At 47.7% G+C, this 25,710-nt stretch overlaps 9 protein-coding genes across 9 annotated transcripts; 2 read left to right on the top strand and 7 right to left on the bottom strand.

Annotated features, from left to right (window-relative positions):
• Positions 1 to 524: 524 nt before the first annotated feature.
• BJ212DRAFT_366218 (uncharacterized protein) lies at positions 525 to 2,136 on the bottom strand. The gene is made up of 6 exons (XM_041343022.1): positions 1,785 to 2,136; positions 1,474 to 1,729; positions 1,385 to 1,421; positions 1,249 to 1,327; positions 879 to 1,198; positions 525 to 827 (listed from the first exon to the last, which is right to left on the bottom strand). The coding sequence occupies exons 1-6, from the start codon at positions 1,864 to 1,866 to the stop codon at positions 597 to 599; spliced, it is 1,005 nt and encodes a 334-aa protein (XP_041191799.1). The 5' UTR covers positions 1,867 to 2,136; the 3' UTR covers positions 525 to 596.
• Positions 2,137 to 2,588: 452 nt separating this feature from the next.
• On the bottom strand, positions 2,589 to 4,358 carry BJ212DRAFT_366181 (uncharacterized protein). The gene is made up of 6 exons (XM_041343021.1): positions 3,874 to 4,358; positions 3,564 to 3,819; positions 3,475 to 3,511; positions 3,332 to 3,410; positions 2,958 to 3,277; positions 2,589 to 2,898 (listed from the first exon to the last, which is right to left on the bottom strand). The coding sequence occupies exons 1-6, from the start codon at positions 3,953 to 3,955 to the stop codon at positions 2,674 to 2,676; spliced, it is 999 nt and encodes a 332-aa protein (XP_041191798.1). The 5' UTR covers positions 3,956 to 4,358; the 3' UTR covers positions 2,589 to 2,673.
• Positions 4,359 to 6,502: 2,144 nt separating this feature from the next.
• Positions 6,503 to 7,329, bottom strand: BJ212DRAFT_1363073 (uncharacterized protein). Its single transcript, XM_041335972.1, has 2 exons — positions 7,119 to 7,329; positions 6,503 to 7,062 (listed from the first exon to the last, which is right to left on the bottom strand). The coding sequence occupies exons 1-2, from the start codon at positions 7,143 to 7,145 to the stop codon at positions 6,754 to 6,756; spliced, it is 336 nt and encodes a 111-aa protein (XP_041191797.1). The 5' UTR covers positions 7,146 to 7,329; the 3' UTR covers positions 6,503 to 6,753.
• Positions 7,330 to 9,611: 2,282 nt separating this feature from the next.
• Positions 9,612 to 14,403, bottom strand: BJ212DRAFT_1363058 (cytoplasmic dynein heavy chain 1). Its single transcript, XM_041335971.1, has 14 exons — positions 14,291 to 14,403; positions 13,806 to 14,226; positions 13,494 to 13,760; positions 13,322 to 13,446; positions 12,940 to 13,270; positions 12,320 to 12,889; positions 12,099 to 12,265; positions 11,969 to 12,046; positions 11,345 to 11,918; positions 11,042 to 11,292; positions 10,773 to 10,994; positions 10,595 to 10,724; positions 10,447 to 10,544; positions 9,612 to 10,391 (listed from the first exon to the last, which is right to left on the bottom strand). The coding sequence occupies exons 2-14, from the start codon at positions 14,065 to 14,067 to the stop codon at positions 9,957 to 9,959; spliced, it is 3,510 nt and encodes a 1,169-aa protein (XP_041191796.1). The 5' UTR covers positions 14,068 to 14,226; positions 14,291 to 14,403; the 3' UTR covers positions 9,612 to 9,956.
• A 3,297-nt stretch (positions 14,404 to 17,700) lies between these two features.
• Positions 17,701 to 18,264, top strand: BJ212DRAFT_1214677 (uncharacterized protein; the record flags this gene model as incomplete). The annotated part of the gene is made up of 1 exon (XM_041329283.1): positions 17,701 to 18,264. A coding segment is annotated over one exon (564 nt), but the record flags the coding sequence as incomplete, so codon positions are not given.
• Positions 18,265 to 19,337: 1,073 nt separating this feature from the next.
• On the bottom strand, positions 19,338 to 20,478 carry BJ212DRAFT_1482077 (uncharacterized protein; the record flags this gene model as incomplete). Its single annotated transcript, XM_041340360.1, has 6 exons — positions 19,338 to 19,382; positions 19,439 to 19,465; positions 19,527 to 19,626; positions 19,687 to 19,987; positions 20,051 to 20,195; positions 20,260 to 20,478. 6 exons carry the CDS (start codon positions 20,476 to 20,478, stop codon positions 19,338 to 19,340), a joined length of 837 nt encoding a protein of 278 aa, XP_041191794.1.
• Positions 20,479 to 20,970: 492 nt separating this feature from the next.
• Positions 20,971 to 21,943, bottom strand: BJ212DRAFT_1482076 (uncharacterized protein; the record flags this gene model as incomplete). Its single annotated transcript, XM_041340359.1, has 5 exons — positions 20,971 to 21,385; positions 21,435 to 21,448; positions 21,502 to 21,615; positions 21,666 to 21,698; positions 21,749 to 21,943. 5 exons carry the CDS (start codon positions 21,941 to 21,943, stop codon positions 20,971 to 20,973), a joined length of 771 nt encoding a protein of 256 aa, XP_041191793.1.
• Positions 21,944 to 23,038: 1,095 nt separating this feature from the next.
• Positions 23,039 to 23,995, top strand: BJ212DRAFT_1300643 (uncharacterized protein; the record flags this gene model as incomplete). The annotated part of the gene is made up of 3 exons (XM_041333016.1): positions 23,039 to 23,115; positions 23,167 to 23,331; positions 23,359 to 23,995. The coding sequence occupies 3 exons, from the start codon at positions 23,039 to 23,041 to the stop codon at positions 23,993 to 23,995; spliced, it is 879 nt and encodes a 292-aa protein (XP_041191792.1).
• A 16-nt stretch (positions 23,996 to 24,011) lies between these two features.
• On the bottom strand, positions 24,012 to 24,437 carry BJ212DRAFT_1482074 (uncharacterized protein; the record flags this gene model as incomplete). Its single annotated transcript, XM_041340358.1, has 2 exons — positions 24,012 to 24,344; positions 24,402 to 24,437. The coding sequence occupies 2 exons, from the start codon at positions 24,435 to 24,437 to the stop codon at positions 24,012 to 24,014; spliced, it is 369 nt and encodes a 122-aa protein (XP_041191791.1).
• Between the last annotated feature and the right edge of the window lie 1,273 nt (positions 24,438 to 25,710).

The raw sequence follows: 25,710 nt of genomic DNA, 5'->3' as shown, positions 1-25,710 counted from the left end.
ACACTAATTTCGGGGATGAATCGCACGAAGGGATAATAAGTATGACCAAGATTGACCAGAGGGATGGAGGGATGGCAGTAATAACTATATATTTATTCTGCAAGTCGGGATGCGACCGTATACTTATATCTGTTGTAGCGGGCTATATTACGCATGCGTGAATATCTCAATCTACCTGGGCCATATAAGCTCTACTAGAGCAGTCAGAGCGGGGCGCTCGAATGGGCACGGACTGCAAGGTAACCCAAGGCCAAACCTCTATGGCGGGAGGCTGCTCCATCGACTACGAGCCAGGACTCCTGCTCCTGCTCCTGCTCCTGCTCCTGCTCCTGCTCCTGCTCCTGCTCCAGGACCCCTGGCACTCCCGACCTTCGCCCCGCTCCAGCGGGCATAGAGGGGGAACATATCTGTCATAGTTCGAGGTTCGAGGCGTATGATCATGATGTTGTCGCGTGATGTGCGAACTGGTCATCTTATTTCCGCAGTGAATGCTGGTATCTGTCCCACGCTGTCCCTGCTTCAAAGACGTTTAAAAGGCCGCAGCGCAAATGAAGACAATTGCATTCACTGGGTATAAATCAAAATATTAATTATTGTTATGCCGTTGTAGACACTGTAACTTCCGTCGCCTTCTCTGAATCAGCATACAACTGAACGACGTCCTGCTCCGGCTTTCCTATTCGTTCATTGTTGGTCATCTCTGTTAAGTCAGATACAGTCCTTGAGAATGCCATGACTGTAGGTATTGTGGGAGTTCGGGTCGACCACTCGTGTGTAACTGCCCGCCCCCGTGCAACACGTATGATGATGAACAATTGGGCAATGCCCTGAAATAACTAGCATCAGAGATGCAGGTAACCCAGATTTTGTTTGCTTACCTGTATTTTTCCAATAGACAGGAAACATAGAGTGGTGATGCCGTTAGAATACATAGCGAAGGCAACTATGAAAACAATAGCGAAGACGGTGTATAACGCAGCGGACTCGACGACCATGAGAGCGATGGTATCGTATGTGGTTGAATCATACTGGGCTATGACCTGCCTCATACGCCCTCGCATGACGAACAAGCGATTTATCACGAGAACAGTATAAATCACGGTGAGCCCTACTTCGACACAGAGGTAGGCAAGCTCTATGATAATGTTGTAAAATGCGACACCAGTGCTCGCCTCGACCAGGACGATGATGGAGAATGCTGCGTAAGATGTCAGTGATTAGTATCACTTGGTGAACGATAGACTGCACCGATCATGGCAACATAGAGTGTGATCATCGGGACCATCACCCATCTTGACCAATTCCATATCACAAAACATCGGTGGAGCTAAGTATTTCAAGCATCAATTTAGAAGCAGACGATCCGAAGCACTATTAGGCTTACGAGTAGAGCTTGCATAAACCACTCCTGAATGTGACCACTAGACGGCGTCAATACTAGAGGTTTGCAGGTGGAAGGGCGATGTCACCTACGTGGCAAGCGCTACAAAGTTGATACGATAACGCATGTAGCCCTTGATTAGCGCGAGCGGACCACCAGGCGCATCACGAAGATCGATCCAAATCATCTCTGTATACCTTGCGTTCATACTAAAGCTTATCGTCCCCAATATGAACGTGATAAAAACGTAGAAAAGAAGCGCGAGGCGATGATCTGCAATTTTCCCCCCATGTCGAGGCCGTTGCATAAGAGCAATCAATGCTTGCACTGTAAGGAGAAAGAACATGCCTATTATAATATATAAGTCAACTCCCGAGGCGTCGCGTGTCGACCGAAAACGTACCGTAGCACACACACAATAACATCATTCCATCCAGGCGAAACCTTTCAATAGAGAGATTCGTCTGCGGGGTGTAGGATGACATGGCCGCAAAATAGTTAACCAAAGGAGGGTTAAGACGAAATAGATGTCTGAGCACTCAGGATGCGCCCTATCCACTGGTAAATGGTGGAGACAACAAGTGGACAGTTGCAAGACACGGGCGGGGAAGATGCAGAGGTTATATGGGGAACCTAAAATAAAGTTTTCGCTAGGGAGACATAAAAAGCGGCGGCCACATGCATGAAGTTGATGTTGAGGATGTCACTCACACAGTGATAAAATTTTGACACGGTGGGACTAAGATAGTGTTAACTGGACGTGAAGCGCTGAAAAGCCTGCTCGATTCCAAATATCGTCATTAATTTTGAGGGCTGCGCAATTATAAACGAATCCAAATTTGTGTTATGATTTATCCACGTGCACACTGCAGAATGAACGACAAAGTGACGGCACAGAGGGGGAAGTTCTTGGAGACTCTGTCACATATGTGACCAGCCTGAGAGGAGTCTGTATGGTGACTTTTGAATGTTTGCGAGGTCACCAATTGCGATGAGACTTGGCACTCACATAGAAAGAAACATGATTACTCACATATAAGCAAAACGATACTATTGCTGGATGTAAATAAGGTGTGCTGATTTTCCTTCGGCGGGGAGTTAACCAGTTTTTGACACGAGGTTACACCTCTAAATACGTCACCGTGATGCTGCATCATCCTGCAGAATGCCGATTTGATACTCGGCAACAATAGGACTCCCACGCCGTCCCAGATCTGGCCCCACGGCGCAGATAACATTCATTTCAGGTATCTATTACGATGTACATATAAACTCAATTATGCAAACCAATTTCACGCTACAAACACTGAAACCTCCTCTGCCTTCTCAGAATCGGCATACAACTGGACACCTCGCTCTGGCTTGCCTATTTGTTCATTGTCGGTTCCCTCTGTAATGTCCGATACAGCCCCTGTGAATGCTATAGCCGTAGTTATTGCAGTGCTTCGAGTCGACCACTCGCGTGTAACTGCCCGTCCCCGTGCAACACGAATAATGATGAACAATTGGGCAATGCCCTAGTCCAATAAAGACAGCTAATGTTAGAAACGGAGGCAACTCAGGTTGGTTTGCTCACCTGAATTTTGCCAATAGACAAGAAGCATAGAGTGATAACACCGTAAGATCGCATACCAAATGCAACTATAAAAATAATAGCGGAGACCGAGTATAACGCTGCAGACTCGATGACCATGAGGGCGATGGCACCATATGTGCTGGAATCATACTGGGCCATAATCTGCTTCATGCGCCCTCGCATGACGAACAAGCGATTCGTCACGAGAATAGTATAAATCACGGTGTGCCCGACTTCGACGCAGAGGTAGGCAAGTTCGATGGGGTTGTTGTAAAATGAACCATCGGTCCCCGCCTGGAACAGGACAGTGATAGACAAACCTACTTGAGATGTTAGTCACCGCTGTTGCTTGGTAAATGAATGATGGACTGCACCGATCATGGCAACATAGAGTGTGATCATTGGGACCATCACCCACCTTTCCCAATTCCATATCACAAAACATCGGTGGAGCTAAGTATTTAGTATTTAAAGCATCAGTGTAGAAGCAGGCGATCCGAAGAACTATTAGGCTCACGAGCAGAGCTTGCATAAACCACTCCTGAATGTGACCACTGGACGGCGTCAATACTAGAGGTCCGCGGGTTGACAGGCAAGGACACCTACGTGGAAAGCGCTATAAAGTTGATACGATAACTCATGTAGCCCTCGATTAGCGCGAGCGGACCACCAGGCGCATCACGAAGATCGATCCAAATCATCTCTGTATACCTTGCGTTCGTAGCAGAGCTTATCGTCCCCAATACGAACGTGATGAAGACATAGAAAAGAAGCGCGAGACGATGATCTGCTATTTTTTCCCCATGTCGAGGCCGCTGCATGAGAGCAATCCAGGCTTGCACTGTAAGGAGAAAGTATACGCCTATTGTAGTACATAAGCCAGCCTCCACATTGTCATACTCGGACAAAAACACACCATAGATTGCACATGCTACCATCATTCCATCAAGGCGAAATCGTTCTATGGACACACTTGTCTGTGGGGTTTGGGATGACATGACACCGAATGTGGTGACAAAACAGAAAAAAAAAGATCAAGCAAGACACCAAGACAAGGTACTTGCTGAGGTGCAAGTGATGAAGAAAACGAGTAGATTTGAGTTAAAGACGAGTTATATAAGAACTCGGGTAAATTCCCTACTATGAGGACAACGAGCCAGATGTCGCACGCATGAGGTTAAGTTGACGTTGACGGTTGGGGGGGATGTCACTCAGACATCAAATTTTGACGTACAGGATCCTGTACATAAGATAACAGGCTGAAGCTGAACTTGAAGGGGTCGGTTTTCCTGAAAGGCTACTTGATCTCGAGCGTCGTAGTCAATTCAAAGCCTGCTCTGTGCTACATGCGGTCGTCGATTTCAAGCTTGTGTTATGGCTCGGTTCTTGTATGCGGATTCTTGCGCATTTAACCTCAACGTCAGCCTCCGTGCCATGTACTTCCGAAGCTTCACGTAGGTGATGCTCTGTGATGGTGCCAATAAGCTTGCCAGGCCCAGCTATAGTAACCCGGGGTAATGGTAGAACGAGAACACCAATCACAAATTCACAATTGTGTAGAACATAATTGGTTCCCTGGATGTCGTGATTACTTACATGGAGATCTCTGGCCGCTCGCAAGACCAGCTTCGACCCTTGGTCCCTTGCGATTGAATGAGGGTGAACCCGACTGTCAAATTAGTCCACGCCGGAAGAAGCATACCAGAATCTAGATGTCAGGAGCATTACTGCAAGGAGAAATCGTGCAGCAGCCGCTGTAGCGTAAAGAGCCCGGGGTTGGCAAGTGAGTAAAGAAAAGCTGGAGATGTGTGACCTGTTACCACTCCAAAATTGTTCGTCCCCCACAGCAAGGTGCGAGCATTGGCTCAATTACAGCAGAGGTGAAGACCTCGTTCACCGCTCAGCATATTTTCCAGAGGTACTACTCACCAATTACCAGAGTCGACAAGGTTTCCCAAGTCTTTTCTTTATGTTCTTACGTTACACTGCTGGTACGTACCTAATTTTCGCCACGGCTTGGGACGCTTGGCAGCCGAATGGTGGCGGAGTGGTAGTACATCGGGTACGGCTTCGGCGGGGGAGTCATCCCTTTTCCGACTCTTTGTGAGTAGCACCAATTGGCTAAGATCATTTTGTTGAAACTTTGTTCGTCCACCAACGGGCCGCTTAAACAAATCGATCGGAAGCGGCTTTGTCGTGGCAAAAAATATGTTCGAGTCGACCCTGTTCTAACTGCAGACGTAGCAGGGTATCGCAGAATGGTGGCGGAGTAATGACAAGGCATCGCACACTCCAATTATGGTGGTAAGTTCATTGTCCGATGCATGTGACTGACTTGACAGCACATTCCCTCGTTCATTTATATGTTCATAAAGGAATGGCAGTCTTATTTCTTTTGTGATCTGCCTACTAAGGAATTCAAAGACAAATGTTCTATGATACAAGCGCTGAACCGTTCCACCTTCCGTTTCCACCCCGTGAGTAGTGGAGTTCAGTAAGTGTGATGTGACTGATTTGACGGGTTAGTTGATTCCATCGATATCATCATCTTTACCCGGGTTGAAATTACCTCCGAGTCCACATCGGCGTACTTGCGTTCGCTGGACGAGATATTTATGAGTCCCTAATATAAGTATAATCACACAGCGACTACGGATGTATTATGTTGTTCAGGTGTTGTTTGATCATCTCCGTACGAAATATATTAATCTCTCTAATACTCTAGGCGAACGCTCTTCTGAATTTCGTTATAGGTCAGTGGCAAATGATGCATGCAGATGCAGGTTGGGCCAAGCTCAGGCTCGCCAAGGTGGAATAGCCGTCAAGAAGTTTAGACTCGTGACCAGTCTGTCTAATTGACGCTTGCCCCATTAGACAGACTAGTCACGAGTCTAGATAGTATCTGCCTCGCTCTGGGTTTAGGCCGGCCCTGCTCCAATGTTTGAGCGCGTTGTAGTATCATTGATTTCAACTGCACGTGAGATTCAATTAGAGTTAAGTTTATTTTGGAGTATTTGGTTCACCCTTGGACGTCTTGGGTTTGCTTTTCGCCGTGACTCGCCCGGGCCCTGCTGCTCTTCGAATTTGTGAATGGTGGCAACTCATCAAGCCCTCAGTATTCATTGATCATTCGGCCATTAGTAAGAGAGGCAACTCTAAATACTGTAAAATTGATCGAGAGGTCCATGCTAAAGGGATCTATGGCATCCCAAAGCCCCGCAGTGGTACACGTGCTTTCAGGTATTCAACAAAAAATATGATTCTTTCGGTGTTCTAACAGTACAGCGATAACTACAGGGGAGACCATAACAGTATCAATACAGGACAACTTTGTGTCGAATGCAAGCCCTTTGCTAACGTCAAATGATAGCAGTTCAAGCGAGTTCCCACTCTTCCCCATCCTCCGTATAGAAGAGCTCCCTTTTGCCCAAGCTCATACCATCCTTGTACAAGGTAGGCGCCGCAGAGAACTTGTTCAAAAAGTCACTAAACTTCAACCCCGACTTGGGAGCATTTGAAACTATCACTTGACCGTTTTCGGGGAGGACGTTAACGGACTTATTGACGGCGGTCAACGTGATAGCGATCTCGTCAGAGCCAATTATAATGGTCCCTGCAGTACCGCTGTCGGTGCGGCTAACACGGAAACGAGTGCGGTCGGTGCTCGAAGCATAGACCGAATTTGTCCCTTGAAGGGGACAGTACCAGTACTCGTGAGGAACGGCTTTGGAGCGAATGAAGAAACTTTGGTAGGGCCGCTATCAACCAAATGTGGACCACGCTGCAAGGAATTAACTCACGAGTTTCCGCTAACATGGTCCACGAAATTATCAAGCGGCGGGATGATGCTTAACAGACGACCACCCAGGTCGTACTGCAATGTGAAAAACACCTTGCCGAGGAATTGGGTCGCAACCCCAGTCGTCGTAAGGGTATCGGCGGCGTTGGCCTGCCCCACGTCGTGGGTGTAGAACTGGGCATTGACACGCCGAATACTCTCTGAGAACTTGACGACACTGGTAGTGGACACGGCGCGCCACCACTCATCGGCAACTGCGCGGCTAGCGAAGACAATCACGTATCGATAGGTCGAGTTTGAGGTGATCTGAATGGCGGTTTAGGGCAACATTACAGACATTGAAGAATGAATTTTGAACGTACGTTTTTGACATATGCGTAGAAAACCATGATTGTACGTTGAATAGGAGGGATGATTTGTTGATTGTGTTTGGATTGAAATGAGTTGCTTGAACACTGTACATTATATAGGGAGAGCAGGTTGTTTGGTTGGGTTGATCATAATATCAAGAAGTTGCATGAAGCGAGTTGCGGGTTCATGGATTCAGACTTCACGCGGTTCCTTCGAACACCCTCACGGCATTCAAGTATGGAAGCCAGGACCACCGCACACCGTGACAAACTCCATGACAGACAGACTGTCGCACGTTCGGGACACCGCAGACCTTGTTTTTCTATCCAAGGGACGGTATCATTACTCCTTCAGATCTACGTCCCCATTAGTACTCGGAGGAACGTGTCTGTGCCATGGCAAACAAACACATTGACTCTATCACCAGTAAGGGATTATTCGATAATTGTCTCGTCTACTGAGTACGAAATTTGTCATACATTTTTCACCCTTGGTAGCGCTTTTTCTCCATTCTCAGAGTTTGGACCTCGTCATGAAGGCCTCCATTCTGGTTAGAGGGTTGCTACCAGTCTTACATTATGCTCGAGGCTCATGTGTCCTTTGTGAGGCCTCAAACTCACTAGTATCGTGCTCCGATCATTATGCCGCCCCATATATCTGGATATGAGCAATGAAGTGGGGGGTGGTTCTGACCTTTAAGAAAAATAATCCAACAGTGGTGCAGAATCTCACGAACGTGTTGGGCAGACGCACCTCCAAAGTTATTGACATGCTGTTAAGACAAAATAACACAGGGGTGCACGAAGTCTCGCTGCCTACTGTGGATGTGTGGCGCCGGCTAACGAACGCGGTGGTGCTGGCTTCCATAGTATGGAAGCCGCCCCAGACACATTCGCTTAATGCTACAGCCTTCCCCGCACTCGCATACTTCCCTTCCCTCAATCGGTTCCGGTTTCTGGTACCCTATTATTATTCAGACCTTTCTCGGTTCCTTCTAATTAGCAACTATGTGCATTGTGCAAGGCTTGGCTTAAGGTCGTGGGCCAAGCTAAGCTGAGCCCTTGAGGATGGCCGATCCAGGCTTGGGGCCCAGCTCGAGGCCCTCAAGCCGCGGCTTCCAGTGGGTGGTAAGTACTTGATGCAGGTAATTCTCTAGTGTGAACGTTTGTGTTTGGTATACGGTATCTTTCAGTTTGCCGCTTACTTGACCATCAAAATTCATTCATGTTGGTCAATCTATTAATAATACATCTGTGAGTACCAATCCACACTCATACATACCTTAAGCGGTTCCTCACCTCAAACTTTCAAGCTTCAAGTTGAGCCAGGTATAATCTCCCCCTACCCTCTTGTGACCATAGATGGCCCTCTCAAAGGCAACCCCGACCAATTTCTTCACTCGATGCAGCCGTTTCGCCACATTATTTGCCCCCTGCAACGTCCAGCAACCTCACTGTCTTTCGTGATCAGCCCCCAAGCAACGACTCACCCGCAGCAAAGCGGAAATCATGCGACCGGAGTAGATTTCGAATTCGGCATCTGCTGTCCAGACTCGCTTTCATTCGATTTCCCGGTGGTCGAACCTGAAGTCTCATGAACCTAGCATCACTGGGAAGTGGTGTTGCTGTGAAACGAACCGAAAACCGGAGCGAATCGAAGTGGAAATTGGACGCCCTTTGGTAGACTTTACACAGTAATCAAACTTTCATCGCAAAAAAGCTATCCATCATTCTTCGGTTCCGCCTACCAAGAATGTTTGTTAATAAATTGACCTCACCAGATGCCGTTGCTGACCTTGTTGGGGGTGTGAATACGTCAGTCCAGGTATTTCGGACCTGGATTATAGATGTTTGGCTCTAGTCTTACAAGCTATGACGCAGTCTATTTGTAGTCGTTTGTTGATTTTGCCTAACCACGGCGAGATCCGAGTGTGTTGTTCCGCGTATTACACGTTCACATCTTAGTATCAGAGATACAGGGGAACTGTGGGTACAGAGTCAAGCATAGGAATCATGATGGATATCAGACCAGATGACCTACCTTGCATTCTAGATCATTCTCGACACCATTGTCTGACTCGGTAAACTTTGGCATGACGCTTGTACTCCATTTACCGGACTGACACAAAACAGTTTGAGCATGCTGCCTTGAGTGCTCGGTGACTGAGAAGCGCAAGCGAACAGCGGATGGTCGTGGATTTCGATTAGGGCCTAAACACCTGAAAGTGTCCCACCGAGGGGAGCCACGCGTAGGCTAATGCATGTATTGGTGACTGGTGTGAACAAGCGCCCACGTGCACATGAACTTGGTAAAACCGCTGCTAGCAGGTTTAGTATGACGTCAACACAGTACTAGTGCAATCACAATACGCAACAAGAACACGGTGAAAGTGCAACGAAAAGGGCGATGCTAGTGCAAACAGTTGTGTGCAGCACAACATGAACGACGCGAGAACGATGCGATGCAACACGTCTTATCGGAAAATTGAAATCTCAGATCTCAGAGCTCATCATTTTTCATATGTAATTACAGAATTGTGATATTTCACCCGACCTCGTCATGTTGGGTTCTCACTGGAGTGCGACGTGTAAACGTATATACCAGAATTGACATTGTCACTTGCTAGCAGGTAATATCGTTCCACCCACCTTCATCCTGTATTTTTCTTGACCTCTCTTCACCAAGAGCTCCACTGCCTCAGGAGTCAGGATCCATTACAGAGTTTTACGGGTAGCCGATACAATAGAACATGATGGTCATGCATGCAAAAACGAAACGAAGCGTGAAGTCCAAATAACGAACGGCGCGATGCATGGACGGGTATAAAAAAAGAAAGTATGTACCACGACTTAAAATCTTCGTGCTCCTCCAACCAAACCCTCTATCGAATGGTGCTCCAGCTCATTCCGCGCCTTCATGATCGAGGCATGCATCTCCTTCATCGCATTTCCGAGCTTCACACCGAAACGACTGAGGATATCCCGTTGCCATGCATCGTATTTGGCGTTTACTCTGGCTTGGACTTGCTCGTAATCCACGACACAAACACCGAAACTCAGTTGCGTTTCTGATGTGTCAAATGTCGAGCGTGTTTTCTTGATCTCTGTCAGAAGTTGCTGCCAATGCGCGAGGGAGTCTCCTAAGCGATTGAAGACATATTCTGCTTCCAGATCCCACAACGACTGGAACTGTAACCACTTGGCGACATAGTCTTTGAGCTTCTGAACTTTGAGTTCTATGAGAGAAAATGGTCGCTCTAAAGTGTTGTCGGAGAATCGTGTGAGCTAGGTAGAGCTCTTAAGAACGTGGTAGCCTCGACATATTGTAGGAGATACGTACCAGAGAGGTATATGTTGTTTCTGACACTTGCGTGCCCTGCATTTGCAACCCAATCTCGTATCGAGAACTTTGGATACGTCTCAATCGACAAATAACGCCTGTTCAAGAAATTAGTAAAGGATTGAACAATTAGAGATACCGTACGCACCTAACCAGTCATGCAATTGCTTTATCCAAGTCGCACGTGCATATTCTATAGGCGGATCAAGGAAGATCACTTGGTTCTGTATCCGGATTTCGTGAACGATGGGTTTTACACTCATGTTGCCCTCGGCGACCTGGAAAGATGAGTCAGTACTAGCTTTGCGAATAATAACATAACATACCCTCTCCTCTTTCCCGCCTTTCCCGGCCCGTCGCTTGTTGGTGATGTCCCGCAAAGGTATTGGATCTCGGCGCGCATCACCATCATCTGTCCGATCAAACTCAGAACACCAGACTTGGATGATGTAGCCCAACCGCTGAAGCAGGATCCCCTCTATTCGCTTGTCGAGGTCAGCCACCCAGTGTTCAAGATTAGCGTATCCCTCCAGATTCAGGCGATCAATCTGCACGTATTCAGCACACGAACAGTAATGATGAAGAGACAACCCACAGCAGCTTGAATCTTGCCCAGAAGATCTGAAAATGCTTCACTAGTATAAGGGCATGTTGTGAGATCCTCGACTGCTCGAAGAATGTTGCGATACAGATCAATGACGTTGTTGGTTTTATCTTGTAGGATAGACACAACACTCGCAAACTCCCGCACGAATTGGATATGTCGGTTCTCACGTCCATCGGCACTGGTCACATACCGTGCGGTGTCGTATTGGTTGACAAAGTAATCCCACTTGATGCTCATACCTGGATATAAAGCGTCAGAGCCCCGATGAATCGACGGTCTGAATCTGATCACCTTTGGCAACCATCCGCTGAGCCTCATTCCGATATTCAGCAACCAACCACTCTATGCCCATGTTATTCTCCACCAGATCCAGAGTCTGCCCATAGGTTCTGACAGTCTCCATAAGACTGACAGCATGAGGATATACTCGCTTTGCATCCTTCGCCATGTTCGTGATCGCGTGTGGGACCTGGAAGTTTAGCCACAACAAATTGCGAACCTCCTTGAAAAGTGTGATAATTTGGGGGTCGAAGTTTACCGCTAGTTGGAACCCTCCTCCCCGTAATCTCACGATCTCAAAGAGACGGCCATTGACCCCCATGTCGCGCCGGTTGATATCATGCAGCCAGGCGTCAAACACTGGCCGTGTCTCTAGCTTCTTCCTGAATGCGGTGCTTTCCGACTGAAGTTTCTGGCCCTCTGCATAGAGCTCCCAGCCCTTACCAAGTACATCCTCCACTCGTTTCATGTAGGTGAGTAGCTGTCGCTCAATCTGCCGAGCCCAGATGATGGCACCTGCTATTGGAGGTAGGTCGCGCATTTGTGACATGTGATAGGCTTCAGAGAACCGATATTGCGTTTTGAACTTGATGGTCATCATAAGTAACGGAGACAATACAAGAGTATGCTGTCTACCTTATCGTGAAGGCGCTTAATGTCCTCCTTTACTGAGTCGATGAGTTGAGTTTGATACTCTTGGATAGCTCCACGAATCTGTGGGATATGAGCGTAAACATGTGTTACACTGTCCCACAAAATGAACTACCTTCGGGCGAACGAAAAGTGCATTGAACTTGGAGAACACTCTGAACATTTCGTTCGCGTTTCTTGCCGTGCCTAGCCTATCGCGTAGCCGTGCAATAATTTGGTTCTCGACCCTTGCAACCCGTTCGTTGTATGCGTTCTCAGCAGCCACCCAAATTTCCGTACCCTCTGAAAAGAGAGTGAGGTGACTTCAACATCGACATGTCAAAATCAGGTGCTCACCAACAGAAACATCGAGAACATCAATGCGCTTCACCACCTCATACGCCTCCTTCACTTCTTCCTCCATGTCCATTCCACCCACCTCCTTAGTCATGCTCCCCAAACCCTTCGTGGGCCCCGTCATCACCGCCAGCTGCTCGTGCTGCTTCCTCCAGTCGCGCAGATACCTCGTCCGCTCCTGTAGTTTTGCATGCGCAGCAACAACTTTGATGGGGACAAACTTCTCTCCGCGTTTGCGCATAACCTCGCGAGCGACATTTGTGAACTCCTTGATGAGGTCATCCCACGTCCGGAAGATGTTCATGGTCTGTCCGAGTAAGCGGTCAAAGGTTTCGTACGGAGTGTATGATAGCCTATGTGACGTCAGCACGCGCAATAGCTGGTCGTTGAAATCGCGAGAAATTGCTTCGACGAGGGGTAGTGCCCGACGGATCGGGTAGGGCGAAAGTTTGAGCTTGCGGTTGATATGTCCAAAGATGAGCACCAGTGATTCTTGGATTTTTTCAAGATCTGTCGCAGATAACAGTTCATTGAGAGGGAAATCTTTCATCAGTTGGTTGTATTTGTGCACTAATAATGCTCATCAGCACTCAATCGACGATGCCAGAAAGAACGCGCACCGAGATCTGTAGAAGACTTCAGGCCAGTGTCCGTCATGAAGCTGACTGTTGCGAGATATCGTTTCGCGTTTCGAAGGCATTCCATGACCATGGTCACTTCATCGCTGCGTAGCTGCGTCTCAATACCCTCCAGTGCCCGCTCAAGACTCAGCCAAAAATTGATTTCTTGCGAAGCGGTACCAGAGGACACGTCACGCGAAAGCTTAGTGACTGCTTGAATAGCCTTGATCCACATATTGACGTGTCCGTGTAAAGTGTTGAGGAACGAACTCTCGTTTAGTTGCTTTGGAGGTATGTCCGATATGTTTGGACGTTTGCCTGAAGCATGAGCCTAATGTGATGTCTTCAGCCTTTAGACAACTAATGTCACTGAGGAACTGACCTGTTCTACGGCGCGCTGGATGACTGGATGAATGATCAGATGCGTCTCAGGTATTTCCACGTTCTGCTGAAGGTGCAATAATGACAATTCCAGTTCGGCAAACTTCTTTTTGGTCATGGGTATCCCTAGAAACGCAAGTGAGTGAAACCAAAGAAAGAAAGTGGAAGCATACCCATTTTACTATCCCCATCCTTGCCCCCACCTCGTGCTCCGACAAAAGCATCGAACCAAGGCTTAACACCACAGCTTACAACGGCATGCAAACTCTCGTACGGTGTCTCTTCGCCTCCAAACAAATTGAGGATATGTAGTTGCGTGGCAAGGGGTGTCACAGGATCCAAAGTGGGGCCGCGTTTGATGAGTGCAAGTGATGTGATACTCGCAGGAGAATAAGTCAGATGCGAAGTTAGATGGTATGAGTAAGTCTGTGGCGCGTCCTCTAGTACGCGTTAGGTTAGCTTCTAAACTGGATACAAAAGCTCACCCTCCGCTTCATCCCTCGTTTTCACCACGTAAATCACATCTCCACCCTCTGCTGCAAAGCGAGTGACTCTCTCGTCGAATTCTTCATCAAATAAGCCTACAAATTCCTCGGGTAGAGCGCCAAGTACCGGTGGCAAGAGTGACACGAGATATGACTGAAAAAGTGAGATGTCAAAGGGAGGAGGTGTATCTACAGGGCTGTCATGCGGGAGGACACCGTTTGAATTCGTTAGAGGGGTTGTAGGGACATCTGGAGTGGACATGGCGGGTGATTCAGGGCAATCCGGCGGTTCAATAGACGAGACAGAAGCAGATGAAGAATTCGAAAACCTTGGTGTCGAGAAACTTATTCCTTTCCAGAACCCGGTAGCGGCACCTGCAAAGCGTCTCGGGATAGCCTTCCGGTGGCTTGTGTTGTAAACCTGACCAACAGCGTTATCAGCACTCATTTCTGAATGAAACATATGTTGTAGAAGGGTTCATTACCTTGACCTGCCACGTTCCACAAGAACGAGGCGCGAGCGCGTGAGCTGGTATGTACTTAGCTGCTGAGACGCCCAGTCGCGTTTCGAGAGACAACTTCAATTTCGCACTCCGACAGCAGAAACTAGTTAATTAACTTTATCAGTCTAGACTCTGCGACGACGAGAATGACGCAGTATATAACACGATTATGAGGAAGGTATAAGAAGAAACCAATCGTAAGTATGTTTAGCTATGGAATGGGTTGCGAATCCCATGGCGACGGTATGTACCTAACTGACCGCATCTCAGTTGAACGCTCTTCCCCACTCGAGTGCGGCTCCGAGCCTTCTCTTAGCGCCAGTCAATTTTGAAAGGTGGGAAATGTTCAGTTGAAAATTTCCAGCATTTTTAACTTCAGATAGTTGCCTAGAGGGGCATCGCGTCAAATCCAGATCTCATTTCGCTGAGTGTGGCAACGACGTGATGAGCAAAACTGCAAGCTGGACAATATTCAGCATACAACGTCCTCCTGCTCGCAGTGGGTATCTAAAATGATGCTCAAAGGTGTAGACTAAGACGAACTCTGCCACATGAATAGGAAAACGTGTATACAGGAAAAAGGATAACACCGACCAAATAACTCGATCTGAATCAGATCCGATGAATGAATTTAATCATCAACTCTGTTATAACAAGCAATCTCTAACCCAACATCTTTCTCTTTTAGTACCGTGACTTCTGGGTTTGTTTCCCCAACCCATTACGGTAGGTTCTTCATATCGTAAATGCTTGCCAAATACTGAGTACAGTTCTCAGTCTCAACCTTCTGAATCTGCTTACACCTCCACGGACTCCGCAGAACCATCCACAGAAACTAACCGTCTCTTTATCCAAGGCCAAGATCTTATCTCGCCATCCTCAAAAAGATCTCACCCGAACAATTCAAACGTCCTTCCCACAAAGCTCGAGACAATGCATGTCATCAGTCCAAATCCAAATGGATTCGTGCGTACCGCCCTCGATGCATACAACGAATATCGTGAGCTTATCCTCTGGCCGGGTGGCGGCCAGTCATATCATTGAAGATCGAAATCGTAACACAGCAGATTTTGCGCTGGTGGCGCGCCAGAAGACGGACTTTATGCGCATACGCATGGTGGATTGGATCATGCCTAGGTTTCAACAACAACCGACGCGGAACGGAATATGTATGACATGTCCATGATGGCGATGATGAACAGTATTTCCGTGATACGATAAAGATGGGCAGTGAAAAATCGTTCGGACTGATCAGCGGAATACCGCGTGTAGTGCGGCTATTCCGTTATGACATAGCAGGGATAGTATGAGAGCACTTCCTCCACCCCGTCATCTCTTGGTCGCAAAAAACCTCGACTTCTGGTCCGAAGCCGCGCACCATGGCGCTGAAGGGAGCGGGCCGACATACCTCTCAAGATGAATTACTGTGTCCTGTGTATCTACGAGCACCGCGTATGGTAGGGCCCCGAGGATATGCGAGAGGACAATAATCTACTTGAACTTAGTTGGCCATGACGTACGTGCGCAGAACGGGACACCCATTTGCTCGATTGGATGATCGCCCGTACCCGACGATCGATAACCAGTGCGCATTGTGCGGGTGTGCACACTTCGATGTGAAGCAGCACGATAATGGAAAGTTTGATCCAGAATTTATTGCGGGAGCAGTGGACTCGCAGAATTGCCCGAATTCGGGTAGGAATGGGTGTAAGGACTGCCTACTTTATCAACAGAGTGATCGGTGCCATGTTACGTTGCTCGTACTGGTACTTTCCTTGCGATACTGTTTCTCAGAGCTTCGTGGTATAGATATTATTCTAAATCCTCATGAGCAACGTCACAAGAATCATGCACGCAAGGTGATTGTACTTTCGTCCCCTTGAAAACCCTGTGCACACTGCGGCAAACACGAGGTGAATCAACTTACGTGTCCTGACAGTACTACACGATGCACGACTCGAGGCAATGTGAAACGGGATAATGAGCGCACATCCAAATGCAGGTGAACTCAAATGTACATGAGTGTGTAGCACCCCTTTGTGTCGTCTCCCTTGTCGCTTCAGTATTACGAAAACGCAAGGTAACACAACATGAGTATGAGGATGGTTTTATACATGGCTACATGGTAGCACTTTTATCCAACGTGACATCCTGTATACCGCAGCTGCACGATACAAATCGTCAGCGCTTGACCATACAGAGAAAACCACACCATTACATCACAGAATCGATTCCACTTGACGGACATGAATAGAAGTACACAGCACTTTAGGCTAAGGCTTGAATGGACCCTGCACCTCGTTAGACGCCAGAAAAAAGCACTCCTGTGTGAGGCTAGCAAATGCATTACGAGAACCACGAAACGCGTGCAACACGCGTGCGCCTTGGCTCGTGAACAGCATGTGCCTACCTGCGTGGCACAGTGTACATATACCATGACCTTACACCCCCAACGCCCATGAATTTTGAATCCATAGCCATCGATTCCCATTCCCAGCACATGAAAAGATTCGTCAATCCTGAAAGGCGTGAAGACGCACCTCCAGACCCCGCGCGGCCTCAAGCGTTCGAATCACAACAGCAGCAGCAGCAACCACAACTGCAACCGCGACAACAGCAACCGCAACCGCAACCGCAACCACGACAACAGCAACAGCAGCAACTACCACCAAGTGCGAGCCGCCCAGAAATCTGTGAAAACCGTAACTAACACAGACCGTTACCCCGCAGATATCCCGCCAAAAGATGATCCCCCACGGCCCGATGACGCCAGCAGACAGCTTGCACCGGCTGTGCCCATCCCAGAAGACCGCGAGCGCAGCCGCTCGGGGCAGCGTCAAGCTGCCGCAGAAGACAAGGGTAAACAACGTGCACCAGCAGAGCTTCTCACCGAGGACCGCACCAGGCAGCGCCTGAGCCCAGCAGATGACCGCGGAAGACAACGTGCACCAGCAGAACTCCTCCCCGAAGACCGCACCAGGCAGCGCCCGAGCCCAGTAGATGACCGCGGAAAACAACGTGTACCAGCTGAGCTCCTCCCTGAAGACCGTGACCGCACGAAACAGCGCCCACCGCCCACAGAAGACCGCAGCAGACTACGCGCCCCCGCCGAGGACCAGCAAGCCTCACAATACAACGAGCGTTCTCCCCTCTTCACGCCCCCTCAGTCGTTGTACGCAGCCGCAGGCCCGAGCCGCGGGTACGACGCATATAGTCACCGCCAGCCCTCGCCCACCCACTCAGATGACATCGTCATGGTAGACAACCGCACAGAACCCCAGCCCAAACCAGGCTTCTGGGCGCGCTTTACAGGTGCTGTAAAAGACAGGGGCGAGCCAGAACCCGTGAGCGCAGGCACGCGCGGCCGGCTCCCCCCACAGCCATCCCGCCCCAACGTCGTGCTCTTCGGCGAGCGCAAATCGGGCAAAAGCTCACTCATTAACATGCTCGTTGGCCGGGATGTATCATCTCCATCTAACCCAGACCTCGCAGCGTTCGCGAGCAGGGGTTACGCTGTCGACGTGGGCGGACGGGAGGTGGTGGTGTGGGACTCGGTGGGGCTGCAGAAGGGGGAGCATCACGATGCGCTATCCGAGGGCGCTGAGAGGAACCTGAAGGGGTTGATACAAAACATTCATGGCGGCCTCAACCTCCTTCTGTTCTGCGTCAACGCTGCGAACGTAAGCAAGGCTCTAGGAATCAATTACGACGCGTTTTATAGCATCATCGGAGGAAAGAAGGTGCCTGTAGTGCTCGTTGTGACCGGTCTGGAGAATAAGGATCCGATGGAAGGGTGGTGGAAGGAGCACGAAGCTGAATTTGAGAGGCATGGGCTGGGGTTCGATGGGCACGCCTGCATCACCACTACAAGAGGGAAACCACTCAAGGACGGTCCTGGACACTGGCATGACGAGCAATATGAGCAGTCCAAGCTGGCCGTTAAAGAGCTGATCAAGGCAAAGCTTGGTGCACCTGTCATCATTCGGGAGGAAGGGAAATTGGCGGAGTTAAGGGAACTCTTGCGAGAGCAAAATGGGATCGCGACGGGCCAAAACACAGATAAAGGAAAGAATGGGTGGAGTCTGGGAGAAACGGAGGGCACTCGAGAAGTACATAGCTATAGGGGCTACGGGAGTACGCATGACGAGCAGAGGAACGATGACAGGGCGGACAGAATAGAAAGAGAGGGAAGGACTGCCGCATTTGCATTGCTGGGTGGGTTGTTCGCCGTATTTGTTTTCCTACAATCAGGCGTCATCACTTGTTTTTGATTACGAGACCTTCGGACATGGAGCGTATTCATATCCCAAACATTGACCAGTCCGTCTATGAGGCAAACCGTCGAAATCTGGGTTTAAATTTGGATAGTGCGCGCTTTGGAGTAATCACATGACGGAAAACCCTGCTTAGATAAGTCTGCTAAGTTATTGCTACTGTGATCACGTCAAAGCACAGATCCGCGTGAACTTGTATTACAGTAATACAGCGGCATTTGCGTTTGCAAATTTCATGCACTCACCTGCAACACAACAACGCAACATTTCGAAAATCGCCTTGGGCGATGAACTTAATTATACATAAACTTCGTAGTTTCAAATTTTGAAGCACATCAGATAAGTCGTTGTTGCACGATGAATGTTCACTGAATTTGAGCCCTTATCCCCAGTGAAAATCGACAAGTTAGAGGTAGATATGTAACGATAGACATAGAAAAAAAATCAGGACATCAATTCTATCGACCCATTTCGAGGTATATCCCTAAATTGTGACTTTTCGAGACACAAAAAGATAGAGATCGAGACGAGTTTTTAACGTTTAGATAGGATTCTCGATGGCTTTAGATTTCTAGATAGGCATTTACATACGAATTATCACTCGATTTGAATCGAAAAACATATTGATATACAACTAATGCGGACAAATGAGGATATCTACAGGTATCGCTAGGGTTATGATGGTATCGCTATCATTAGGGGAGGGTGTAGGGTATCGCTGCTCACTGCACCTCGCCCGCCAATCCCGCCATCCACTACTCCACATCATTGCTGGTAGTGCTGACTCCAGCTGATTTGAGCTATAAAACAGGACTGTTAGTGTAGTATGAGATAGAATATGGCGGGCAGTGCTCACTTGAGCATCTGCTTTGCACTTGTAGACCTACAAACAGGCCACAGCAGACAGTATTAGATAGATATCAATATAAGAAAAAAAGATGCACCTCTTTGTCGGCTTTAGACAACCCATTCCAGTAAGATGCGAAGACAGATGCTGGTTCCTTTTGATGGCCGTCTGATTGCCAGTTGAGAGTGCACAAGTTCCTGTATGACATGAATTGTAGAATTAGTTTTGATTGGTCTGATTATGATAGAATACCTTACTGTGCAGTAATCTTTGCGCTCACCCGCATTGGCTTGGTGCTTGGCTGGCGCTTCTTGATGGTATCAGGCTTGGCATCGATCACGATTGTGGTCTTGGTATGATTAACAAATTCAACCTTGACAGCCAGTGAAGCTGCATGGGTGCTCGATGGTATGGAGGGAGGTGTTGTGTTGTCCGACAACACCTCGGTGATGTTAGAGTTGATCTCGGATGTAGAGGTGTCGACAAGAGGAGTAGCCTGAGTAGGGTTAGAGTTGATTTCAGATGTAGAGGCATCAACGAGAGGTGTTAAGAACCATGCTCAAAGGAGAGAGAGACTGACTCAGAGGGGCTTGGCCTCAGCTCGTATGCTGTGCCCCTTACCTGAGTATGTGCCCTTCATTTCAGAGGAAGTCCAATGATGGTCTGACGAAGTCTGGAGGACTTCTGGAGGCTGGCTACTCTGGTGGAGAGTGCGGGAGGACTTCCAGAGGAGTGCAGGAAATGTCCAGAAGAGCATGGGAGAGTTCTGGAGGAATGCAGGAAATGTTCAGGAGAGTTCCCACTGCAAGGTAATACTTCTACAGGAAAACAGGATGGAAGGATAGGAGGTCCGGAGGACAGGAGGACAGGATGTCCAGAGTATGGAGGACAGGAGGTCCGGAGGTATGGAGGACGGAATGTCTGAAGGTACGGAGGGCGGAATGTCTGAAGGACAGGATACCTGGAGGTATGAGGGACAGGATGTCCAGAGGTACAGAGGACAGGAGGTCTGGAGGTCCGGAAGGAATAGGGGCTACATTGGACTTCATCCGATGTAGAAGCAAACAGAGGTAGACTACCCTAAGGTAGAGTCGGAGGGACAGGAAGTGGACCTAAGTCCAGAAAGAGGGTAAGTGCTGGAAAGGCAAGACTCCAGCCTAGGGAAGCAATCCCTAGACTTGGGATAGAGACATAGGGGACAAATCCGAAGGTCCGGAATTCCGGCCTAGGGAATCCTTCCCTAGGCCTTATGGAAAAGGACGAGACTCAGACAGACTGAAGTCTGGAAGATGATTGGCAAGTAGAACAGGATCTAAGATGATATTCAGACTGAGGACTCTACTGTAGTTGTACAGGGGTTATATACTAGAGGTTATCTGAGAGGATCAGTAAGCAAAGGAGTAAGGCTATGTATGAGCATGCGGAAACACATTGGTAAGTAAGATGGAACATAAATAAATGAACTCGGAGATGAAACTAGTACAAGGATCAATCAGCAAGATGGAAACAGAGATAACCGAGAACCGGAAAGGCGGAGATGCCTAAATGGGGATAGGTGCAGGATCTTGGACAGAGGGTGGGAATGGTCCGGAGATCTGGGGATCCGGAAGGCAGGGCAGAAACAGGACTGAGATATGTGAGGTGGTGGATGTAGTCTGGAATCCGAGAGGAGGTAAAGTCCAGATGTCTTGCTGGACGGAATGTGCATAGGGTGGACAGGATAGGGGATCCAGGAATGAGTTGGATATGGGGTCCGGAAAGCGTGGGAATATGATGGGATCTATGTCTGGCATACGGGATATGACAAGAGGAGCATCAATGAGAGGGGTGTCGACGAGAGGAGCATCAATGAGAGGAGCAGGGTTGGAATTGATTTCAGACATAGAGGTGTCGACAGGAGGAGTAGTGATTTTTTTCTGAATTGGTTTGGGTCTCGGCTTCAATACAAGATTAGAACTAAAGTAATGTATCAGTAGAATCAATGATCGAAATAAAATGAACTTACAGAGGATCAATGACCTGTAAGACATATGAAGTTAGCATGAATGCAGCAGATATTACATGCAACTCACCTCCACCATGATTACCTCCTTCTCTTTTCCTTTGTCGGTTCGTGGTGGGGGAGTTGGCTCACAGTTGAGTGGTGTGTCATGGCATGATGGTGAAGTGGGTGATGCTAGTAGTAGCTGTAGATTGATTATGTTAGGAGGGAGAAGCAAACAAGCATGAAACATACTATTTGTTCCGATGATGAAGGAGGTGATGCATCCTGTAAACCAAGCATGTGAGTAGTGACAAGCAAAAAAGAATAAACCTTACTAATTCATCTATATTTGAATCGACACATGAGCGCTTCAGAGTGGTAGTGTGCTGGATGTCATCTGAGTCCTCAGTTTCAGATGAAGACCTTTTTCTAGTAGTTGATATTGGAGTATCTTCAGACTTGGCCTTGATAATATGCTTGCTGGCCCTTTTCTTGATGTGGTAATTGTACCATTGAGAATAGTTGTCCATCATGAGTTTCATTATCTTCCAGTTGTCGGTGCAAAGATGGAATTTGATAAAGTGTTTCCACAATGTGTGAATGAGCCACTTGAGAACATCTAGTGATGCTTGACTGATCGATTCAGGTGCAAGCCCCCGAGTCTCCAGTTGATGAAAGCTTGACAACATCATTTGACGGATGACCTTAGCATGCTCAGCCAACACAGGGACACCTTTCTCATCCTGGAGATAAGTGCACGACACATTAATACCTTGTGCCATGTGTCCAGAACCCTGACATGAAGAACTTCCAGGAATGGCTGATGTGGTTGCTGGGTAATGTTCTAGCCATTCTTTTTTTGTCCATGACCTCACCAATCAATAGTTGTTTCGATCAAGTTTGTGATTGCAGTCGTCTTCAATCATTCTGTCCAGTAGGGAAGGTTTCCGTTCATCGCAGGTATTGTTGGAAGGGGATAATGACGACAAGCTCGATGCCACAGAACTGGCAGAACCCTGCATATTTACAATTACATTCCTGTATGTGTTTATATGCACATTTTAAGTGAATATATGCACAAAATGATACACTTACTGTAATGTCTGGCAGGTCAAGGTCAAAGATGCGTTCTCATTCATGACCTTGAGTAGATCAGCTTGAAGACTTGCGACTGCATGCTGTTGTTCTGCAAGTTGGCGCTTGAGCTGTGCTACTACTGTACCATTATCAGATTGCCAGTATAACAAGTTGTCTTGCTCAAGAATAGACTGTATGCTCATGCTGCCTTGATGTAGAAGAGACTTAAGTCATGTCAATGAGTCGTGTATCAGTTTATCCCATTGCAATCAGAGTTATAAACTCATGCTATTCGAATCAGGGGTTGTATTTGCTTGGTCACACATGTACAATGTTTGATGGGAGGCACTGGAATCAAAAGGCAGAGAGAAGAACTGTTGTGAATTAATGCGAGTGTTAAGAAAGTCTGTGTATCTGGCAGGGGGAATTGCTGCAATATTCATGTTGTTGTTGACAGACATGATGATGGTATAGAAGTAAGGTACGCGTATGTTTGGCTGAAGTCAAGAAAGGAAACTCACCGAAAACTCACCAAGTTTGCTACTGCAATGCTGCCACAAGCAGTTCAAGATTTTTTAAACATACCATCAGATCCTGACCTAGATGGTTATCAGGGCGATATAAGGTATGCTTTGCTTTGATTTTTAATGCAACAGGTATATACAATATTGTCTAGTTTTGATGATACTGGCAATGGCGACACTCGCTCTAGTTCCCCTGTGATGACCCCGTCTGATGACTTTATTTTGGAACTTTTCAATCCCCTCAATCCTCTTGGGTCCTCTCTTTTGAACAGGAATTTCTTTACAACATTGGTCCAACACAAACTGGTCAAAGCACAGTGAGTTTATATTGTTTTATTCAAAAGTGAAACTGAAGCAGGTAGCAGATCAGATACCGGCAGTATCATGGAACCTGAGAGTGAGCCTGAGCCTATCATCACTGTATCAACTGTCCCCCATCCAAAATACAATCCTGGCAGTACCACTGAACCGGAAAGTGATGTACCACCCCCAAAATACAACCCTGGCAGTACCACAGAGCCAGAGAGTGAGCCAGAGCCCATCGCTATTGAGCCACACACACCTGTCGCTCCGCAGAAAGTCCTGCCTATTCTTCCTCCGAACTATGAACCTGGCAGCACAACTGAGTCAGAAAGTGAAATGGATGCACCTAATGCAGCCCCCCCTCCTGCAAACAATCCCAGTAGTGTCACAGAATCTGAAAGCAAGCCAGATGCACCTTCCACCACCATGACTCTACAGAACACCAGTGTGATGACTCTGGTCATCAAAAGAAAAAGCTTCTTCAGTACACCAAGTCCACCTGGCCCTGATTCCATCTATTGGAAATATGTGTCACGTGAGGAAGATGCAAAGTGGTATGATCATTTGGGTACTGACAACAGCTTTTGCACTGTTCGCCAAATGAAAGAGGAGTTGCAAGAGCTTTGTGATCAATACATTAGTTCTACTGTAGGAGCAAAGAAAGATGTAAATATGTAATGACTTCTGTCTATGATTAATCCTTGTCGGGTATGTCCTCCTCAATGCCACCTATCGTCAATACATCCAAACCTGGCTGTTCTATGAGATAGAAAAGGGTCCTGTCAATACCTGGAAATTGGTGGGGAACCATTGCCACCACTGATTGAATGGTGTGAGCTTCAACCAGCCGTAAGGAGGTGTCTGCATGATAGCTACATGCGAAGACCATCTGAAATGAATCTTCGAGAAGACCTGGATGGGGTGGACTGAATTCAGAAACGAGTGCAAATGTCTTCTCCTGATCATGGATTGTCATCTTGAAGTAAAAATACACCTCAGCGATGGATGTATGGTCATTGATGAATAACTTTGAATTCAAGTTAGAAACTAATATACTATGATCTAGATAGATAAAAAAACTCACCTTCACATTCTGTGCGATCCTTGGATGCCTTGACATTGCGTTTTCCTTCCAGGCTGATCGTGCAACCTGTCCATTAGGAAGATGTAGTCAAGCCCATCGAGTAACAGAAGGAGCAGACATGATGTCAATGCCATTGGTGGTCAAGTAGCGAAGAATAGCATCAGCTTCGCATGGCCATACAATGCAAGCACTTCTTTCCCTTCGCCGCAGCAAGATATAACCCTGGCCAAGATCCAATGATCCTTTGGGTAGAGCATTTGTTGAGGGTTCAATTGTGGGAATGATGGCCTTAATAGCATTTATTTGGCAGTGACGGGCAGCACGTTGAGAAAGGTTGGCATAGACTGATGAATTGTGAAGGTGTATTTCTTGTGCAAGATTGCCAATTGTCCATTCCATGGTCCACTGTGATGAGCAGATGGGTGGACCCTTGTTGACCATCTCACCAGCAATATGGGTGATCGAGTGAAGCCATGGTCAAATGAAATGAAGCTGATTGATCCGACACTGGTAATACAATTCTTTGAACTCATCTGCAAAGTCAAGAAGGTGATGGTGACCGACAACCAGATCTGAGCAAGATATGTGGTATTGTTGCATGAGACGAAGCCCTCGGGCAAGATGACAAAAATTGGTCCAATATGGCTGAGGGAGTATACCATAGAGTGTAGCAGGTGCCATACCATACAGGTAGAGGAGCCATTCCCATGCTTTATAGCCACTGTTGATTTTTTCTGCAGGGTTCCAAGGTGGGCGATCAAACGAACCCAGCAGAAAGGGTGTTGCATCCGTGATCAGAGATCCATGGGCCTTCCAGGCTGCCTTCATCAGAACTGCCCAGTCCCATCTGGACTTATCATCTGTAGCCTCGGCTCTAAATGTTCCTCTCCAGAGGGGTAGAAGGAGATCGCTGACATTGATGGCAGCAATGTGCATGATATTGGAGCCAAAGCACAGTGGTACGAGCAAAATACGGTCAGTGTTGAATCCACAGAAAATGCTTGGTTTTGTAATGCCTGTCTCAAGGTGTGCAAGCTCATATTCTGTCATGTTGGTACAATGAATCACATGCTCAAGATTCCATTCATAATCAAATGATCCAGGAAGGGGAAGTTGATGGATGAAGAAATCAGGGTGATCTAGTGGATTAGGGCCGTTGGGTTGACATAGTGCAGGGTAGTAAGTAGGTGCGCCAGGTTTGTGTCTGCCTGGAAGTCCACAATAGAGGTGACATGCGAATCTGCCATGGTGACCAACAAGGCCAGTAAGGAATGCCATGCCAGGACCATTGGCTGTTGCAACAAAGAGA

This window comes from Suillus subaureus (assembly GCF_016647635.1).
Source record: "Suillus subaureus strain MN1 chromosome Unknown BJ212scaffold_21, whole genome shotgun sequence".
Lineage (NCBI taxonomy): Eukaryota > Fungi > Basidiomycota > Agaricomycetes > Boletales > Suillaceae > Suillus > Suillus subaureus.
Note: the sequence above shows the minus strand (reverse complement) of the source record. Positions and strands in the feature narration are given on the sequence as shown.

Bases quoted from the DNA above. Each gene is read 5' to 3' on its own strand.
- BJ212DRAFT_366218 (XM_041343022.1), bottom strand. From the start codon at position 1,866: ATGTCATCCTACACCCCGCAGACGAATCTCTCTATTGAAAGGTTTCGC. The intron at 1,730-1,784 runs GTACGTTTTCGG...ATATTATAATAG, and splicing joins GTTATTGTGTGTGTGCTACG to GCATGTTCTTTCTCCTTACA. The intron at 828-878 runs GTAAGCAAACAA...TAGTTATTTCAG, and splicing joins TGTCTATTGGAAAAATACAG to GGCATTGCCCAATTGTTCAT.
- BJ212DRAFT_366181 (XM_041343021.1), bottom strand. From the start codon at position 3,955: ATGTCATCCCAAACCCCACAGACAAGTGTGTCCATAGAACGATTTCGC. The intron at 3,512-3,563 runs GTAGGTGTCCTT...GACGCCGTCCAG, and splicing joins AACTTTATAGCGCTTTCCAC to TGGTCACATTCAGGAGTGGT. The intron at 2,899-2,957 runs GTGAGCAAACCA...TTATTGGACTAG, and splicing joins TGTCTATTGGCAAAATTCAG to GGCATTGCCCAATTGTTCAT.
- BJ212DRAFT_1363073 (XM_041335972.1), bottom strand. From the start codon at position 7,145: ATGGTTTTCTACGCATATGTCAAAAAC. The intron at 7,063-7,118 runs GTACGTTCAAAA...ACCGCCATTCAG, and splicing joins TCTACGCATATGTCAAAAAC to ATCACCTCAAACTCGACCTA.
- BJ212DRAFT_1363058 (XM_041335971.1), bottom strand. From the start codon at position 14,067: ATGTCCACTCCAGATGTCCCTACAACCCCTCTAACGAATTCAAACGGT. The intron at 13,271-13,321 runs GTCAGTTCCTCA...ACATCACATTAG, and splicing joins TCCAGCGCGCCGTAGAACAG to GCTCATGCTTCAGGCAAACG. The intron at 10,995-11,041 runs GTGGGTTGTCTC...GAATACGTGCAG, and splicing joins TGGGCAAGATTCAAGCTGCT to ATTGATCGCCTGAATCTGGA.